This window comes from Coregonus clupeaformis, unplaced genomic scaffold, assembly GCF_020615455.1.
Source record: "Coregonus clupeaformis isolate EN_2021a unplaced genomic scaffold, ASM2061545v1 scaf0007, whole genome shotgun sequence".
NCBI classification, from domain to species: domain Eukaryota; kingdom Metazoa; phylum Chordata; class Actinopteri; order Salmoniformes; family Salmonidae; genus Coregonus; species Coregonus clupeaformis.
The window spans coordinates 538,919-558,303 of NW_025533462.1; the positions used below are offsets into that span (position 1 = coordinate 538,919).

At 44.8% G+C, this 19,385-nt stretch overlaps 1 protein-coding gene across 4 annotated transcripts in view; it reads right to left on the reverse strand.

The window, feature by feature from the left end:
- The window catches only part of qkia (QKI, KH domain containing, RNA binding a), a 108,529-nt gene extending 90,572 nt beyond the window's left edge, over window positions 1-17,957 (reverse strand). For all 4 annotated transcript variants that reach the window (XM_041847147.2, XM_041847144.2, XM_041847145.2 and 1 more), the window contains exon 1: window positions 17,562-17,957. In XM_041847147.2, the coding sequence (XP_041703081.1) occupies window positions 17,562-17,706 (145 nt within the window). In that variant the 5' untranslated portion in view covers window positions 17,707-17,957. The remainder of the gene's footprint in view (window positions 1-17,561) is intronic.
- Window positions 17,958-19,385: the final 1,428 nt, after the last annotated feature.

Sequence of the window (19,385 nt, forward strand, 5' to 3'; positions counted from 1 at the left end):
TTCAGCCTCAGGTCTTTGTCTGGTCTTCCCCAGTCAGCCTAGTAAGCAAAACTACCAGTCGGTGTCTGCTGAGAACAGACAGACAGTGTTTCGATCTGTTTGTTTGCTAGGGTGGTCCGAAAGGTACAGGCAGAAACACGAAGCGCACAGGTTTGGCAGAAGTAGGTCAGGATGTCATAGCAACAGGCAAACATAATTTCCACCCTGATCCGACAGCAGTGAGTCAGGAAAGCAATCACGGAGTTCCTGAGCCTACTTAAGTGTTTAGGCATTGATCGTCTTCAGAGTGCTGGGTGAGCAAGGGAGGAGGGAGAGGAGACCCAGTCCGGTCTGTCTGGGCCGTGGGGAGACCCAGTCCGGTCTGTCTGGGCCGTGGGGAGACCCAGTCCGGTCTGTCTGGGCCGTGGGGAGACCCAGTCCGGTCTGTCTGGGCCGTGGGGAGACCCAGTCCGGTCTGTCTGGGCCGTGGGGAGACCCAGTCCGGTCTGTCTGGGCCGTGGGGAGACCCAGTCCGGTCTGTCTGGGCCGTGGAGACCCAGAGCTGCGGAGGCTGGTCTGTCTGGGTGGTGGAGAGAGCCAGAACAGCAGAGGCTGGTCAGCAGAATGGGTAACCCAGGGTTAATGCAAACAGACAGGTCCCGTTACAGGCCTTTAATGTCAGCACTGGTCTTCAGATGAAAGATGAAATGTACCCCTCTGGCTGAATTACTGCCATCCGAGAGGAGAGAGAGGAGAAAACAGAGCGATAGAGTAGTAGAAAGAGGAGAGAGGAGAGGGAGGAGAAAACAGAGCGATAGAGTAGTAGAAAGAGGAGAGAGGAGAGAACAGAGCGATAGAGTAGTAGAAAGAGGAGAGAGGAGAGAGAGGAGAAAACAGAGCGATAGAGTAGTAGAAAGAGGAGAGAGGAGAGAGAGGAGAAAACAGAGCGATAGAGTAGTAGAAAGAGGAGAGGAGAGGGAGGAGAAAACAGAGCGATAGAGTAGTAGAAAGAGGAGAGAGGAGAGAGAGGAGAAAACAGAGCGATAGAGTAGTAGAAAGAGGAGAGAGAGGAGAAAACAGAGCGATAGAGTAGTAGAAAGAGGAGAGAGAGGAGAAAACAGAGCGATAGAGTAGTAGAAAGAGGAGAGAGAGGAGAAAACAGAGCGATAGAGTAGTAGAAAGAGGAGAGAGGAGAGGGAGGAGAAAACAGAGCGATAGAGTAGTAGAAAGAGGAGAGAGAGGAGGAAACAGAGCGATAGAGTAGTAGAAAGAGGAGAGAGGGAGGAGAAAACAGAGCGATAGAGTAGTAGAAAGAGGAGAGAGGGAGGAGAAAACAGAGCGATAGAGTAGTAGAAAGAGGAGAGAGGAGAGGGAGGAGAAAACAGAGCGATAGAGTAGTAGAAAGAGGAGAGAGGAGAGGGAGGAGAAAACAGAGCGATAGAGTAGTAGAAAGAGGAGAGAGGAGAAAACAGAGCGATAGAGTAGTAGAAAGAGAAGAGAGGAGAGGGAGGAGAAAACAGAGCGATAGAGTAGTAGAAAGAGGAGAGAGGAGAAAACAGAGCGATAGAGTAGTAGAAAGAGGAGAGAGGAGAAAACAGAGCGATAGAGTAGTAGAAAGAGGAGAGAGGAGAGAACAGAGCGATAGAGTAGTAGAAAGAGAAGAGAGGAGAGGGAGGAGAAAACAGAGCGATAGAGTAGTAGAAAGAGGAGAGAGGAGAAAACAGAGCGATAGAGTAGTAGAAAGAGGAGAGAGGAGAAAACAGAGCGATAGAGTAGTAGAAAGAGGAGAGAGGAGAAAACAGAGCGATAGAGTAGTAGAAAGAGGAGAGAGGAGAGGGAGGGGAAAACAGAGCGATAGAGTAGTAGAAAGAGGAGAGAGGAGAGGGAGGAGAAAACAGAGCGATAGAGTAGTAGAAAGAGGAGAGAGGAGAGAACAGAGCGATAGAGTAGTAGAAAGAGGAGAGAGGAGAGAGAGGAGAAAACAGAGCGATAGAGTAGTAGAAAGAGGAGAGAGGAGAGGGAGGAGAAAACAGAGCGATAGAGTAGTAGAAAGAGAAGAGAGGAGAGGGAGGAGAAAACAGAGCGATAGAGTAGTAGAAAGAGGAGAGAGGAGAGAGAGGAGAAAACAGAGCGATAGAGTAGTAGAAAGAGAAGAGAGGAGAGGGAGGAGAAAACAGAGCGATAGAGTAGTAGAAAGAGAAGAGAGGAGAGGGAGGAGAAAACAGAGCGATAGAGTAGTAGAAAGAGGAGAGAGGAGAGAGAGGAGAAAACAGAGCGATAGAGTAGTAGAAAGAGAAGAGAGGAGAGGGAGGAGAAAACAGAGCGATAGAGTAGTAGAAAGAGGAGAGAGGAGAAAACAGAGCGATAGAGTAGTAGAAAGAGGAGAGAGGAGAAAACAGAGCGATAGAGTAGTAGAAAGAGGAGAGAGGAGAGGGAGGAGAAAACAGAGCGATAGAGTAGTAGAAAGAGAAGAGAGGAGAGGGAGGAGAAAACAGAGCGATAGAGTAGTAGAAAGAGGAGAGAGGAGAAAACAGAGCGATAGAGTAGTAGAAAGAGGAGAGAGGAGAAAACAGAGCGATAGAGTAGTAGAAAGAGGAGAGAGGAGAGAACAGAGCGATAGAGTAGTAGAAAGAGGAGAGAGGAGAGAGAGGAGAAAACAGAGCGATAGAGTAGTAGAAAGAGGAGAGAGGAGAGGGAGGAGAAAACAGAGCGATAGAGTAGTAGAAAGAGAAGAGAGGAGAGGGAGGAGAAAACAGAGCGATAGAGTAGTAGAAAGAGGAGAGAGGAGAGAGAGGAGAAAACAGAGCGATAGAGTAGTAGAAAGAGAAGAGAGGAGAGGGAGGAGAAAACAGAGCGATAGAGTAGTAGAAAGAGGAGAGAGGAGAAAACAGAGCGATAGAGTAGTAGAAAGAGGAGAGAGGAGAAAACAGAGCGATAGAGTAGTAGAAAGAGGAGAGAGGAGAAAACAGAGCGATAGAGTAGTAGAAAGAGGAGAGAGGAGAGGGAGGAGAAAACAGAGCGATAGAGTAGTAGAAAGAGGAGAGAGGAGAGGGAGGAGAAAACAGAGCGATAGAGTAGTAGAAAGAGGAGAGAGGAGAGAACAGAGCGATAGAGTAGTAGAAAGAGGAGAGAGGAGAGAGGGGAGAAAACAGAGCGATAGAGTAGTAGAAAGAGGAGAGAGGAGAGGGAGGAGAAAACAGAGTGATAGAGTAGTAGAAAGAGGAGAGGAGAGGGAGGAGAAAACAGAGCGATAGAGTAGTAGAAAGAGGAGAGAGAGGAGAAAACAGAGCGATAGAGTAGTAGAAAGAGGAGAGGAGAGGGAGGAGAAAACAGAGCGATAGAGTAGTAGAAAGAGGAGAGAGAGGAGAAAACAGAGCGATAGAGTAGTAGAAAGAGGAGAGAGAGGAGAAAACAGAGCGATAGAGTAGTAGAAAGAGGAGAGAGGAGAGGGAGGAGAAAACAGAGCGATAGAGTAGTAGAAAGAGGAGAGAGAGGAGGAAACAGAGCGATAGAGTAGTAGAAAGAGGAGAGAGGGAGGAGAAAACAGAGCGATAGAGTAGTAGAAAGAGGAGAGAGGAGAGGGAGGAGAAAACAGAGCGATAGAGTAGTAGAAAGAGGAGAGAGGGAGGAGAAAACAGAGCGATAGAGTAGTAGAAATAGGAGAGAGGAGAGGGAGGAGAAAACAGAGCGATAGAGTAGTAGAAAGAGGAGAGAGGAGAAAACAGAGCGATAGAGTAGTAGAAAGAGAAGAGAGGAGAGGGAGGAGAAAACAGAGCGATAGAGTAGTAGAAAGAGAAGAGAGGAGAGGGAGGAGAAAACAGAGCGATAGAGTAGTAGAAAGAGGAGAGAGGAGAGAGAGGAGAAAACAGAGCGATAGAGTAGTAGAAAGAGGAGAGAGGAGAAAACAGAGCGATAGAGTAGTAGAAAGAGGAGAGAGGAGAAAACAGAGCGATAGAGTAGTAGAAAGAGGAGAGAGGAGAGGGAGGAGAAAACAGAGCAATAGAGTAGTAGAAAGAGGAGAGGAGAGGGAGGAGAAAACAGAGCGATAGAGTAGTAGAAAGAGGAGAGAGGAGAGGGAGGAGAAAACAGAGCGATAGAGTAGTAGAAAGAGGAGAGAGGAGAGGGAGGAGGAAACAGAGCGATAGAGTAGTAGAAATAGGAGAGAGGGAGGAGAAAACAGAGCGATAGAGTAGTAGAAAGAGGAGAGAGGAGAGGGAGGAGAAAACAGAGCGATAGAGTAGTAGAAAGAGGAGAGAGGAGAGGGAGGAGAAAACAGAGCGATAGAGTAGTAGAAAGAGGAGAGAGGAGAGGGAGGAGAAAACAGAGCGATAGAGTAGTAGAAAGAGGAGAGCATGCGCTAGCCATTAAGCATGCTGGACATGGGCAGACCGGAGAAGGCAGGCATGTTATGGACTCCCCCCGTGCCAACCTAAATGGGTTAAGACAGAGCCAAGGACATGGAGTCATTCACAATTCCCATGGGAAACTAGACACTGTTGTTAGTGTGTTTTGCACAGGAAGAAATCAGTTTAGCATTATGTTTAGCAAACATTCACATTACGCTTCTTTGGGGAGAGCAAATCATTTGCTGCATCATTTACCAGATCACAAAGGAACAAAATAAAAAGTAGGAGGAGAGTGAGGCACGTGGTGAGGGAAGGGGAGGAGCCTTACATTGAGTGTGTCAGACGATCATAACAAAAAGGTTTGAGGAAAAGTTAGCGCCACCGACAGCTTAAACCGGTGTCAAGCACAATCCATGGTTTTTTGTTGTTGTCATTTAGCAGACGCTCTTATCCAGAGCGACTTACAGTTATTGAGTGCATACATTTTCATACCTTCACCCCCGAGGAGAAAATGAAGGTGGAGGGAGAAAAACAGGATGGATAAATGGATAGACTGAGCATCCGGAGGCTTCCAGGAGACCTGGAACAGCACAGTGAGTGGTCCACAGCTGCAGATTAGGGCCGCAGGACAATACCTCACCTGAATGTGACAGAACAGCTGGCGCCTCCGTACCTAGCCAGATGTCCAGACCGCTCTCACACTGAGAGGACACGGACACCTGCCTGCCACACACAGCGAGCGCATCGTATAGGCCGTCCCACTGTAATCTAATCCAACAACAGCAAAACGACACTTCGTAATCTTTACGGAGGGCCACTGCTTCGATCAGTCCCTACTTAGAGTGGATGCCGATGGTAGTGATATTGGTTTCAGCGGTGGGTTGTTAGCTCTACAAAACAAGGGGTCATTGAGTGGGACTGAGGACCGCTGACCTTCCCCTCAGCCTGGGAGATGACTTAATTCAGAGAACATTTTCTCTTTATTGCCACCCATCTGGACCTTGCTCCCATTTCCTTTCAGCGCACACAATCAATTCTCTATGCCTAGAAACACACTTTCATAGAGCTTAGGTCTGGGCGGTATACCGTATTTCACTATATACCGGTATTGATGCATGGATCAGTTTTGGTTTTTACTTCACTAACGTTATTTCAGTGTTTGGTTATTTAAATGTGATACTTAACTCCGGCGCGTTTAATGTCCGTTTTTGTAGTTTACGCTGTTGAGTTGTCTTTCAGCCTCCTTCTGCTGCATGCCGCTTCCCACACCAAGCCCTGCCCCCCGTCACTCAAGGAGAGCGCAGTTGGTTCCTACCCTGTCAATAATTCCTCCCTGGCTTATTCATTCGTTGTCATGTCAAACAATATATACACAAGGTGCTGCCCACTATATTCCAACTATAGAATTAGAAAAATAATTCTATTTTCCATGGTTTCAACAGTTCACCAATTAACTAGACCTAGATTTTTTGACCATTTCATGCAGCCCTGTATGGCACAGTTGGAAATGAAAGTGCAGGAAATGCAGAAATTATTTTAAAAAATGCAGAATTTTGTTTGAAGATGGATTGAACAGTATTAAACAATCAGAATGGAAAAAGACCAATTGAAATCACATATAATTTATGTGTTGCCACCCTAGGGTCATGCACTACTCAAAGCATATTTAGAACTTTGATTATTCAAAAACATAAAATACCATCAAATACAATCACAAATGTGAAAGATATTGTGATATGATATTTTGGCCATATTTCCCGGCCCTAATAGAGACAGATTTCCCATTCTTTTCCCACTGGGAATGTTTATGCTTTCATTTTGTGCAATGTGTTAAAGGCTCTTTTCTTTCCCCAATTAAAACGAAATCGCACAAAACAACCATTGTGTTTGCTTGTAATCTATTCATAAACCGCAAACTGATAACACAGTCGGGCTAATCCTTCAGGCAAACAGACTAGTAGCAAAATAGCTGAACAAATACAGTCATTCAAACAACATCCATTTTTACTGATTACTTCGCTACTTGAGTCATCTCTCTCAGCTCCCTCTATATGCTGCTTTCCACACAGACCTAGTCCCGCCCCGTCACTCAAGGAGCGCATTTGTTGTTCCTCGACCACGAAACACATGCATTCAGTCTGCATGGTCAATGCAGCACATGCTACAATTTTGATGACAACAATGCTGTTTTCGCTTTGCTTCTTATTAATATAAATCCACTGGTGTTCTATAATTACACTATTAGTTTGTGTTTCTTACATCTGCAAAACAGCTAGTTTGTCTTTTCTTAGGAAGTTGGGCCTAAATTTGTTAGCTGCTAATGCTAATCGCTAGCTAATAAATGTACTGAGTCAGAGCAAATGTAATTAGCTATACAGCCTGATAATATCAGTGGTGGAAACCTAAATCAGCATGTTTGTGCAACAGTATCAAAGAGGAACACGCGAAGCAAGAATATGTTAGCTACATGAAGTAGCTAAGAACAAGCCTTCAATGTAGCCAAAGATTATAGGGTCCCCAAGGAAACACTTATCAACCCTTTTTGTTCCTACCCTGGTCACAATAACTCCTCCCTGGCATTTTCATTCGTTGTCATGTCAAACACTGTATTCAGTGCCAACTATTATATTCTAACTACAGAATGAGAATAATCATTCTATATCCCAAAAATATATACAAAATGCATTTTATAAAATATTGAATTTGTCCTTTCCTACTATCGCCCATAGAAACGCATTGAATAACACATTTATAAATGTCAAGTCAAAAAATAAATCATACCGAATAAGGTTTTGAAGTGTCTGTCCTTTTCATGATAAGACCAATTTTTGGGATGTCTCCTGGTCTGATGAACAGCGCTGTAGCTCTGCCACTTTCCACCGCAGATGCGGAACGCCGACATAGGCGGATTGAGATGCAGCCCATGCAAAAAAACAGATAACTTTAACTTCAACTGACAAATTTAGATGGGGATTTTTATGTTGCATTAATAGAGTTAAGGATTAAAAAACCCTTTCATCTGAGCGCAGGTCTGCACTCACTGTCAGGGTGAAACAACTAGGCAGAGGCTTACGGATTGAGAGAGCTATGCCGCAGTCGCACTCAACCGCCAAGGTGAAATCAGTCATTGTTTAAAAGTCGACACACTTCCTCAGATAGACCAATAGAACAGAGGATGTTAACATGTAGCCGTGTGGCAAAGAGCATCCTTTGCAGGGGAAAATGGATGAAACAGGCTGAGCCTTGGGGTCTGAATGGCAGTCTGTCACGAGAATTTCTCTCTCTAATCATTACTCAAGCTTTTTATAATTCCCAGAGGGTGTAAGGCTCTGGTTTAATAATGAATTAAACAAATTCTCCAGTCTGCAAGACATCATCAGCATTTTTATTCATGAGAGCTCTGGCGCTAAAAACACACACCCATTTTAAATGCCTTCACACAAAGGAACTTTGCTCCGCCCACCTTTAGGCAGCCTGTGACTTTCCACAGTATGGAATGGTTAAGTTTGACAGTTTCTAGGTTTCCTTTCTCCTGGAATGTTTGTCTCAGCAGTTTCTAACCCCCTTCCCTGTTAGTGGGTTTATTGCGGGCGCTGCAGGATTTCAGTCCTTCACGGCGTAGTGTGTTACCAATTGTTTTCTTGGTGACTACGGTCCCAGCTGCCTTGTGATCAATGACAAGACCCTCCTGTGTAGTTCTGGGCTGATTCCTCACCGTTCTCATGATCATTGCAACTCCACGAGGTGAGGTCTTGCATGGAGCCCCAGGCCAAGGTAGATTGACAGTTCTTTTGTGTTTCTTCCATTTGCGAATAATCGCACCAACTGTTGTCACCTTCTCACCAAGCTGCTTGGCGATGGTCTTGTAGCCCATTCCAGCCTTGTTTAGGTCTACAATCTTGTCCCTGACATCCTTGGAGAGCTCTTTGGTCTTGGCCATGGTGGAGAGTTTGGAATCTGATTGATTGATTTATTGCTTCTGTGGACAGGTGTCTTTTATACAGGTAACAAGCTGAGATTAGGAGCACTCCCTTTAAGAGTGTGCTCCTAATCTCAGCTCGTTACCTGTATTAAAGACACCTGGGAGCCAGAAATCTTTGATTGAGAGGGGGTCAAATACTTATTTCCCTCATTAAAATGCAAATCGATTTATAACATTTTTGACATGCGTTTTTCTATATTTTTTGTTGTTGTTATTCTGTCTCTCACTGTTCAAATAAACCTACCATTAAAATGATAGACTGATAATTTCTTTGTCAGTGGGCAAACATACAAAATCAGCAGGGGATCAAATACTTTTTCCCCTAACTGTATACAGGCCCATCTGAAGTTTACCAATGAACATCTGAATGATTCAGAGGAGAACTGGGTGAAAGTGTTGTGGTCAGATGAGACCAAAATCGAGCTCTTTGGCATCAACACAACTCGCCATGTTTGGAGGAGGAGGAATGCTGCCTATGACCCCAAGAACACCATCCCCACCGTCAAACATGGAGGTGGAAACATTATGCTTTGGGGGTGTTTTTCTGCTAAGGGGACAGGACAACTTCACCGCATCAAAGGGACGATGGACGGGGCCATGTACCGTCAAATCTTGGGTGAGAACCTCCTTCCCTCAGCCAGGGCATTGAAAATGGGTCGTGGATGGGTATTCCAGCATGACAATGACCCTGAGGGTATTCTAGTACTAACTGTTCCAAAAATATCAAGTTCCTCCTGCATGATATTCACAAGCCAGATCTGACTCGCCGCCAGTTAATAGAACAGATCAGATTGAGTTCAAATTCAAAAAGAGTAGGTATGTGGGGGGGGGGAAAAACACCTGTTAGAGGTTAAGCGCACGCCAAGTTAGCCTAAATTCCTCAGCTAGCCACTAGCCTTTGCTATTCCTCTCACAAGAGAGGAAAGCATGCAGGCAGAGAGAACCAGCATTCAGCTCGTTGTGGAAAACAAAGACGAACATGGGAAACGCTGACAAATAATGCAGTGACTCCCATGGAGTCTAATTGTTCCGCCCCATCTGCAGTGACAGCCAGCCCTGAGACTCAAATGACTCGCACTACAGAGAGCAAAAACAACTGAGACAGAGAGAGAGAATAGAATAAAGGGAAGCTGTTGGAAGGAGGAGGGGGGGCTATTCGAAACAGTCAATTGCAAGGGGGTGAGGCCTAATCCTCATTGCTGTGGAATGTGTGTGTGGAGGGCGAATCAAATAAACAGGCATCTAGTCTCAGGTGGCCTCTTACAACTCACATTCAAATTAGTCACAGGAAACGGGAGAAGAGAGACAGACGCACCTCGCTGAGAAACAACAAATTACACAGCAAAAGGGACACAAAGGAGCAGAGCTTTTGGGCTTTGTTTTTCAGCCATTTTATAAAGCTTATGAAACAGGCTGGTGTTCTCGTCTTTCCCAGAGTCTAAACCAAACAACTTCGGCAGCCCTTTCCTGCCTGAAATGGGTGTTCCTTCCTTTGGTTAGGCATGTTTCTCACATCCCAAAAATGGAGGGGGAGAAAGGGGGTAGGTCGAAGTATAGGGAGGATGAGGTTCCCAAGCCAAAAAATCCCAAAGATAAACAAAAGAGCCAATAGAGCTGTTGTGACAGAACTATTACAAGATCGCCAAACTTTGTCATATCCTGTCACGCCATGCATCATTTATTCTCCAGACTCTCGAGAGAACGACTAAACTGAACAACAGTGCGCAAAACCTTTGTGCAGCATACATTTTGTAGCTTATCGAAATTAAAAAGTAGAAGGGGAAAAGGGGAGTTTGTAACCAGCCAAACGCAGAGGGGTGGCAAGCAAAACCAGACAACTGGGGCAGAGGTTGTGCCCAGCACTCGCGGGATTGTGGCCCGAGATAACGGTGCAGGCAGGGCCCGTCAGAGGATGACTTTATCAGCTGCACCAGGCCGTGGGCCAGAAGCCTGGCTGATCTCAAAGACACCAGCATGCAGGCATCAGATAGAGTCAGAGAGCGAGAGAAAGAGAGAGCATCCGAGCCTGGGACATCCTCTGGCCGCCCAATTTATTACCCACAGAGAGCACAGGGAGGGAGAGAGTCAGGCCCAGGGAGGGAGAGACTGAGGAGAGAGTCAGGCCCCGGGAGGGAGAGACTGAGGAGAGAGTCAGGCCCCGGGAGGGAGAGACTGAGGAGAGAGTCAGGCCCCGGGAGGGAGAGACTGAGGAGAGAGTCAGGCCCCGGGAGGGAGAGACTGAGGAGAGAGTCAGGCCCCGGGAGGGAGAGACTGAGGAGTGAGTCAGACCCGCAACTCAGCTTTAAAACTGGCTCAGTAAAGCAGGTCTTGTTAATTAAATTCCAGCTTATAAATAGTGCCTTGGGAGGGAAGCAGAGGCAGGGGTGTGGAGGGGAGGGGGACAGAGAGACGCATAACAGCTTTCAGCCTGCACAACAACCATGCCCTGAGCCCCCTCCCCTCTCTCTCTCCTCCTATAGTCTCTCCATTCGAGAGCTCAGGTCTTTCAAAGCCCCAGGCGCCATCTTACTTTGCGAGCAGCACTCAATCTTGTTAGATGGCAAATTGATTGTGTGTCAAAGGTTAGTGCAGGTCTCTGCCCTGCGGGGCGCTCGTGAAGGGTCACCCTACGGCGGCGCTCGCAAAAGGTCACCCTACGGCAGGAAATTAACTAGTAACAGGCAGAGTTGAGACCGATGGAGAGAGAGCTATGGAGAGAGAACTTTAGACTTTTCTTCTGTAATCTTTATTAAAAGACCAACTCTAAACCCTGACGCTCTCCCAGGGGCTTGGCACAGATTCCCTTCTCTAAACAGTGACAAATCGCAAGGAAGCGTCCGATTAAACCTAACACCGGCAACAAACAAACAAAAAAACCTATCCATTACGAGGAATCGGTGCCATGCACAACCTGCAGCACTCTGCTCTAACACGTTTGTGGTGTTGACTTAAGTAACAAACAAAACAGGGCTAAAATGGAAATTGTAAGGAGAGGGCTTTTGAACAAAACAGATCAGGATTAACAGAGTAAAAAGTCAGGGTGTTGACATCCAAAGAGGACTCTATATACAGTGGGGGGAAAAAAGTATTTAGTCAGCCACCAATTGTGCAAGTTCTCCCACTTAAAAAGATGAGAGAGGCCTGTAATTTTCATCATAGGTACACGTCAACTATGACAGACAAATTGAGATTTTTTTTTCCAGAAAATCACATTGTAGGATTTTTTATGAATTTATTTGCAAATTATGGTGGAAAATAAGTATTTGGTCAATAACAAAAGTTTCTCAATACTTTGTTATATACCGTTTGTTGGCAATGACACAGGTCAAACGTTTTCTGTAAGTCTTCACAAGGTTTTCACACACTGTTGCTGGTATTTTGGCCCATTCCTCCATGCAGATCTCCTCTAGAGCAGTGATGTTTTGGGGCTGTCACTGGGCAACACGGACTTTCAACTCCCTCCAAAGATTTTCTATGGGGTTGAGATCTGGAGACTGGCTAGGCCACTCCAGGACCTTGAAATGCTTCTTACGAAGCCACTCCTTCGTTGCCCGGGCGGTGTGTTTGGGATCATTGTCATGCTGAAAGACCCAGCCACGTTTCATCTTCAATGCCCTTGCTGATGGAAGGAGGTTTTCACTCAAAATCTCATGATACATGGCCCCATTCATTCTTTCCTTTACACGGATCAGTCGTCCTGGTCCCTTTGCAGAAAAACAGCCCCAAAGCATGATGTTTCCACCCCCATGCTTCACAGCAGGTATGGTGTTCTTTGGATGCAACTCAGCATTCTTTGTCCTCCAAACACGACGAGTTGAGTTTTTACCAAAAAGTTATATTTTGGTTTCATCTGACCATATGACATTCTCCCAATCCTCTTCTGGATCATCCAAATGCACTCTAGCAAACTTCAGACGGGCCTGGACATGTACTGGCTTAAGCAGGGGGACACGTCTGGCACTGCAGGATTTGAGTCCCTGGCGGCGTAGTGTTTTACTGATGGTAGGCTTTGTTACTTTGGTCCCAGCTCTCTGCAGGTCATTCACTAGGTCCCCCCGTGTGGTTCTGGGATTTTTGCTCACCGTTCTTGTGATCATTTTGACCCCACGGGGTGAGATCTTGCGTGGAGCCCCAGATCGAGGGAGATTATCAGTGGTCTTGTATGTCTTCCATTTCCTAATAATTGCTCCCACAGTTGATTTCTTCAAACCAAGCTGCTTACCTATTGCAGATTCAGTCTTCCCAGCCTGGTGCAGGTCTACAATTTTGTTTCTGGTGTCCTTTGACAGCTCTTTGGTCTTGGCCATAGTGGAGTTTGGAGTGTGACTGTGAGGTTGTGGACAGGTGTCTTTTATACTGATAACAAGTTCAAACAGGTGCCATTAATACAGGTAACGAGTGGAGGACAGAGGAGCCTCTTAAAGAAGAAGTTACAGGTCTGTGAGAGCCAGAAATCTTGCTTGTTTGTAGGTGACCAAATACTTATTTTCCACCATAATTTGCAAATAAATTCATTAAAAATCCTACAATGTGATTTTCTGGATTTTTTTTCCTCAATTTGTCTCTCATAGTTGACGTGTACCTATGATGAAAATTACAGGCCTCTCTCATCTTTTTAAGTGGGAGAACTTGCACAATTGGTGGCTGACTAAATACTTTTTTCTCCACACTGTACATAGTCTGATACTAGTCCATACTGATTTACAGCTCTTACTCTCTCTCTAAATCAATTGCCTGTACTTCAACAGCCTTCTAAAATGTTATAACATCTCCTGCCAACAGAAAATATAGCAGTTTGCTTGTTGGCATGTCAACGGCCAATTGAGAGAGAGAAAAAAAACACACGGCCGTCACCTCGGAAAGATGAACAACTGCTGCGCATGGGATTTTCAAAAGCGCCTGCCCACCAAAGTGACCTTAGAGGCTCAACACTCACCAGCAATATAAGAACCTAGGCTACACGCATGCATCTCGGTGCCGAGCTAAGCCAGGGAACTGGGAGCAGTTGTTTCACTCGGGGTCACAGGGGTTAATGCTCATGGTGTTGGCTTTCCCCTCAACATTTAAACAGCTGCGCACACACCAAGTTGAAGGCGAGGGAACACGTGAGTGTTAGCGATGCGCGGGTTGATCCATTACCCGCAGTCCTGGCGGAGTGGGGCGGGCGGGTTTAGGGTCATGAAATATTGTGGTTTGAACAAAGAGAAAAAAATTACTTTAAAAAATCCATAAATGTATAACTCTTGTACAATTTACATCTATAGGCTACTTTTAGGTTTTTCTTTCATTCTTTTAGGCTATCTGACATTAATGTATAGGCCTAAGCTTTAGGGCCTAACTGTACGCGCGCCAAATAGCCTACAGTACATGTCAACCGCCAAATGCTTTTGAGAAAGGGCAGAAAAACTTAACTTTGATCCACGGAGGCAAACAGGACAATGTCAGAGTTTAATTCAATAAGAGAGAAGCTGCGAAATGGAGAGTTTAAAATAAAGAGAAAGGAGGGCCAGAAAAGTAATGTTTGGGAAAGATTTGTCGAAATGGTAAACGAGGATGATAGCCGTACCGGCTATGTTATGTGTGATGATTGTGAGGCGCTATATAAATTTGACAGTCACAAGACGGGGACTTCAAATAGGCCTATGGCACATCAAGGGAACTGTAGCCTAATGTTCAGATGGGTTAAATGGAAACTGAAATCTGGACACTGACTGTAGGTATATAACCTCCCACATAGCCTTAATATTAACTCATGCAGAATTAAGCATTTCTTGCAGTGAAATTATACACCAAATGTAGGCCACATTTTTTCTCGGAAAGAGGAGAAATAGGATTTATTTATTTCAGCATCTTGAGAGAATGCGAATGCGCAGTTAAATACTGTCTGTAGAGGTGCTGTCTTTATCAGCATCATAAAAGCTGATAGTATTTCAACCACATAAAATATGCATCCAAGCCAAACTGAAATCTTATCAGAAACATGTTGGGTCATTTTCAGAGCTTTCTATTTCCTACAACCGGTCAAACTGAGGAAACGTGGAATTTTGCACAGAAAATATATTTCCCCTTTTTTTGCTATTGCATTTTCTCCCCGGTCCCTAAACGTCTTTGCTCCACAAAAGCAGCAGAGATGACAGAACTTCACGGATGTCAACTAGATTGAAGCATTCAAAGATTATTTGACAGGAGGCACAGGATTCTTTTTGCCTGATTTATATACACGTCTCTGCTCATAATTTCCAAAATTTTTGTAAAGTTATTTGTTAGTCAACTTGTCTATAATTCAGTACATGCAGCTTCACTTCTGTCATACGTTGTCCTAGAAGACTAAATAAACCTGTGCCCATGTTCTATATTAGCAGGTTAGGGTCGGGTGTGGGCCTCAGATTTTCACATATAGTCGGGCGGTTGCGTCTGGGTTATTAGCTACTGCGTGCGCGGGTGAAAAAACGGCTGACCCTTGCACCACTAGTGTGTGTGCAGGGAATGTGTGTCCTATTCATGCAGTACAGCTGTTGGCAGGGCTATGAAGGAGAGACAACCGGGAGAGAATCTTGACTTCCTTTCCCCTCCCCTCTCGACTTTGCTTCAGCTGCCCGTTTAGACAGAGGAGAGGGCATATTGCGGTGTGGTCAAGGTACATTTCTCTCTGTGTGCGAGATATGGAGAAGTTTGTGTTCTTAAAACACCTGTGAGTAAATGAGGATTCTCACTATGAGCACCTTAACATGTGCTTCTATCTACACGCCGAGTATTTCTCCCCAAAGAGTCTTGAGTAAAACAATGCTGCTGAAATATTGACAATAAAAAGTATCATTGTCTTTGTTTAAGGGTATTTCCTTCTCTTCCTTGGCCAAGTCTGGTTGTCATTCAGTCACTAATCAGTAGGCACCAGGGTCACCTTTACTAACTATAGACAGGTTGGATTCCTATGGTGCCACTTACTATGCAACCAAACTAGAATCTTGAGTTGTAAGCTACTTCCTGGATAAATCTCCTAATGCTTCGATGGAACCAAAAATGATTGACACGGCAACGCTAGAGGTTAAATAAACAAAATCACTGCAGTTTGCAAGCTTCTGTCCCCGACAGAAGTCACAACGAGCTGCAATGTTTACCCTCGCTGCCGACTGAAACCGCAGTCGACATTTGCATAACCTGAACGGCACACAAATATACCTCACAACTAGCTTCCCGCTGTGATTAATGCTTCTCACTGCACTTAGGTGAGGTTTGCACTCAATTTCAGGAATGCACATTTACAGGGTGTGCTTTGATGGGGGTGGGCTCATACCGGCAAGCTCAAGTCCAAAAGAGTAAGCAAACGGCTTTAGCCAAGAGCCTCTTGCACTGGGGGGTTGTTTTCCTCACACACAGACACCCACTAAACATTAGGCAGAGGGGTAAAGTTTGGGCGACTGCTGTAGTAACCCCAGTAAACAGTGGAGCTGTGTGGCTGGAGAGAGCAGAAGGCAGCATGTGAATTGTGAAACCTCATGTGCAGCCAGGGAAGAGGGGCCCAGGATCTGGCCCAGACATGGTCTCTTAAAAACACCCCCACACTGAGTGAAAAGCACAGGATGGTGCAACCACATCGGGCTGCCAGCTAAGTGTGCACCATGGCCAGGCTTCCAAAGCTGCCTGGGTAAACAGATTCAGTGTGAGAGAGAGAGGCACACTGTGGAGCCTGATCCATTCTCCTCTTAGTCTGGGTGGGGGGGGCAGTTAGGCAGGATGAAGACAGGGGAGGGGGGGAGCCCATAGTTTCCTGTGTCTCCCCGGAAGGAAAGGGTTGTGTAGAGCTTGTTGCAGGGTAATCATTTTAGGAATGTTTAACTGGATAAGTAGAGGTTGAGAGTTTATCTAAACTAGCCTTTATGGGAGACTGGAGCAAACAAAACTTGTTTTACAAGAGGTGACACAGTACTCCTTTGTTTTCACTGGTTAGCAAAAATGTGCCCACAGTGAGACATCAGATAAGCATTTGACATGGTGACACAGTTGGTTCTATATTTGGCATGAAACTCAGGGTCACAGATGCAATATTTTTCCCGTCCTTTTTGCATGAATTAGAATACACGAAATATACAGCTAAAAGTCTTTAATTCCAGAAAAGTGACTGAATGTCAGCTGCCCACATCAGAGCTAAGGACAGGACAGTGAGGGGGAAGTGGCGCTCTCTAGTGTTACCTACTCAATTACATAAACCACACTACCGTTATGAATTGTACATTGTGTATAATAGAGTTATATAAACTATAAATCTTAAGTGGCATACTAGAAAACGATCCTGCGACAACAACGACGCTGAGACTGGCCCCGACACAGACTGCATAGGTAGACAAAAACACGACTACATCAAATGAAGACAAAGCTACACAATTCCTGCCTAATCATCCGCGATTTTTCTTCCGCGCTTAATGTATGTTTTAGAACGTAATTTATCTGCAAAACGTTGGCGCTGGACATCTTTGCAAGGCAAACAACTCGACTGCCCCATTGTTTCAAAATCCGAAAGGCAACAGCCGGGGCACATTCCGATGTTGTGCAATTCCATCAGATTCTGATAAGCCAATACTGTACGTTATGGAAACGAGCTGCTCAGGAGTGAATACAGCCAGATAACTATATTACAGCCAGATATATTGTTGTGTTTGTTAGGAAGCTTCATGTTTGATTACAAGGTTATATTAGTTTGCTACCAATCCTGTTCAGTTGAATTCGTGGACCCTGGAAACAATACATCCTCTTTAGAACACAAACTCTCACATTCACTTATATCATACTTGACAGGCTAAAGCCAAGACTACAATTTAATTGTACAAGTCTGGCTATTAACCAGTTTCTTCCTGCAACTGGGATTAATAGTAGCTAGATAATAAAATGTATAGTTTATCGGTCCTGGCTAGCTAGTTAGCAGGCAACAAAAAAAAAACTTTTCACTTCGTCAAGTCAGAGAACAAAAGGACATGCTAACTACAAAGAAATCCTTGCGGTTTGGTGGTGGGAAATAAATATCCTTGTTGAATGGTGCAATAGTTTAATTTCCTCGCAGTTCTCACTTTGTAAAGTTAAAAGAAGAAGTTGTGTTGCGCTTTGTGATAATGTAGCTCGCTAGCAAGCTAGCTATGTTAGCTAGGTAGCTACCATGCATGCGCTCTTCTATGCAGCAAGCATGCCCACCGAGCCCTAGGGAGAGTGCCGTAGTCACTCCTTCCCTCCCAACTACCCCATTTCTCCAGACGGCGTTTTACCTTCATCGAGAAGCCGCTCAAGGTGTGTAAAGATACCGCACAGATTTGGCAAACTGGTCATCAGCTTCTTTTCATTTAACAATTGCATCAAATAGTCGGGACTCGGCCTCGGTCTCTCCTTCACTTCGATCTCTCCGACCATCATCTTTGCGTCTAGAGTGCGAGCGAGCCTCCAACAGAATCCTTTTTTATGAAAAGAAAACAAATCTTAAAGAAAAACTTGCAGATCAAATCCTTCGTTCCTCCCACGTTTCGATTGCTGTAGTTAGACGACCCTCTGAACAAAATCAAATTTTATTTGTTGTTAGAGCGGAGAGGAAAAAATAAGCACTATCTCCTCCTAAAGAGTTGATCACCGTGTACTCTCCTCTACTCCGCGCTCAGGGACGTTCCGCTCCACCACTGTTAAAGCCAGCGAGTATTCGCCCAAAGCTTTTGTCCCCTCTTCGCCTATTGGTCAGAAGCCCTTTCAAGGGACTGGTGATATCACCAATAAGCACAAGGTATTGCACCATGAGGGCGCTGAAGTGCCAATAGGTGATCTACAGAGATTAGAACCAATTGTGGACAGTACAGTGAAAGTGTATTTACAGATTTCATACACAGGTTGTATTGGGCTTTAAAAATGATATTTCAGTCGTTGCGGAGAAATCAAAAGCATAGAGGACTTTGGAAACATTGCAAACAGCATGAACAACTAGTTTATGGCTAACTAGTTTATGGCATATGAAGACCGGTAGGAGGTAAAGGAACATGGGGAAATTCTCCCTGTCATCACTTAGGTAATGACTCAATTTTAAATTTGATGGAGATAATTATATTCAATATTATGGTGTACCCCCCGCACCTCTCCTTGCATCTTACATTTACATTTTAGTAATTTAGCAGACACTCTTATCCAGAGCGACTTACAGTTTAGTGAATGAATACATTTTTCATACTGGCCCCCCGTGGGAAATGAACCCACAACCCTGGCGTTGCAAGCGCCATGCTCTACCAACTGAGTGATATGATATAAATATTATATAAATAGGATCGTAAATATTGGACAACCAATAGTTGAGTTATTAGTTGTGTGACCAAAATAGACAAACATCATGAAGTTTAATTCTCATACAGCATGTTAAAATAACTCTGTGTCCGCTTTGGATTAATTGATCAACGTGACAATAATCAGTACAGGCCTAGGCTATTTTAACAAGCCTGCCCCGTCCTCGGACCTTTCCATATCCATTGAGGATTAACTCAATTCAGATTATCAATAGTCCACACAATGGAGCCGCCCACCTGGGTCGTTCCTTAATTGAAATGAAACCTTGTCATGTTCTAAATTTGGCAGCTGTTGTCGACTGGTGTGGGGCCGCCTAAATCTGAGAATTTGACCTTGGCCCCTATTCAATTGGTTCCCTAGTCTCTCTGCCTTTGTGGAAAATAGTCCCTCTGCTTCGGCATATGAATACTAACCAGCTGCACTGTGACCTCTGCATTAGCCGTCATGTGTCAGCCCTCAGTGATGCACTTCAGGACTTCACTGGTGTGACTCAAACAGGAGATTGGCTACAGCACACATTCTTTAAGATAACAACAAGGAACAACATACCTGATGCCAGGATCGTTCAAAGCAGGAGGGGAGATGTGCTATGGTTGCCCATAGAAATAGAATTACATTATATTATTCATATAATTCTATTTCTATGTCGTTGCCTTACAAACCCGGCAAAACACTATTTGGTTGTAATAGCTGTCCCTCACACTAAGCTACTACATTTAGCCATCTCGAGCTGCGGTACGTCGAACAAGACAACAGAGTATAAATATTATTAA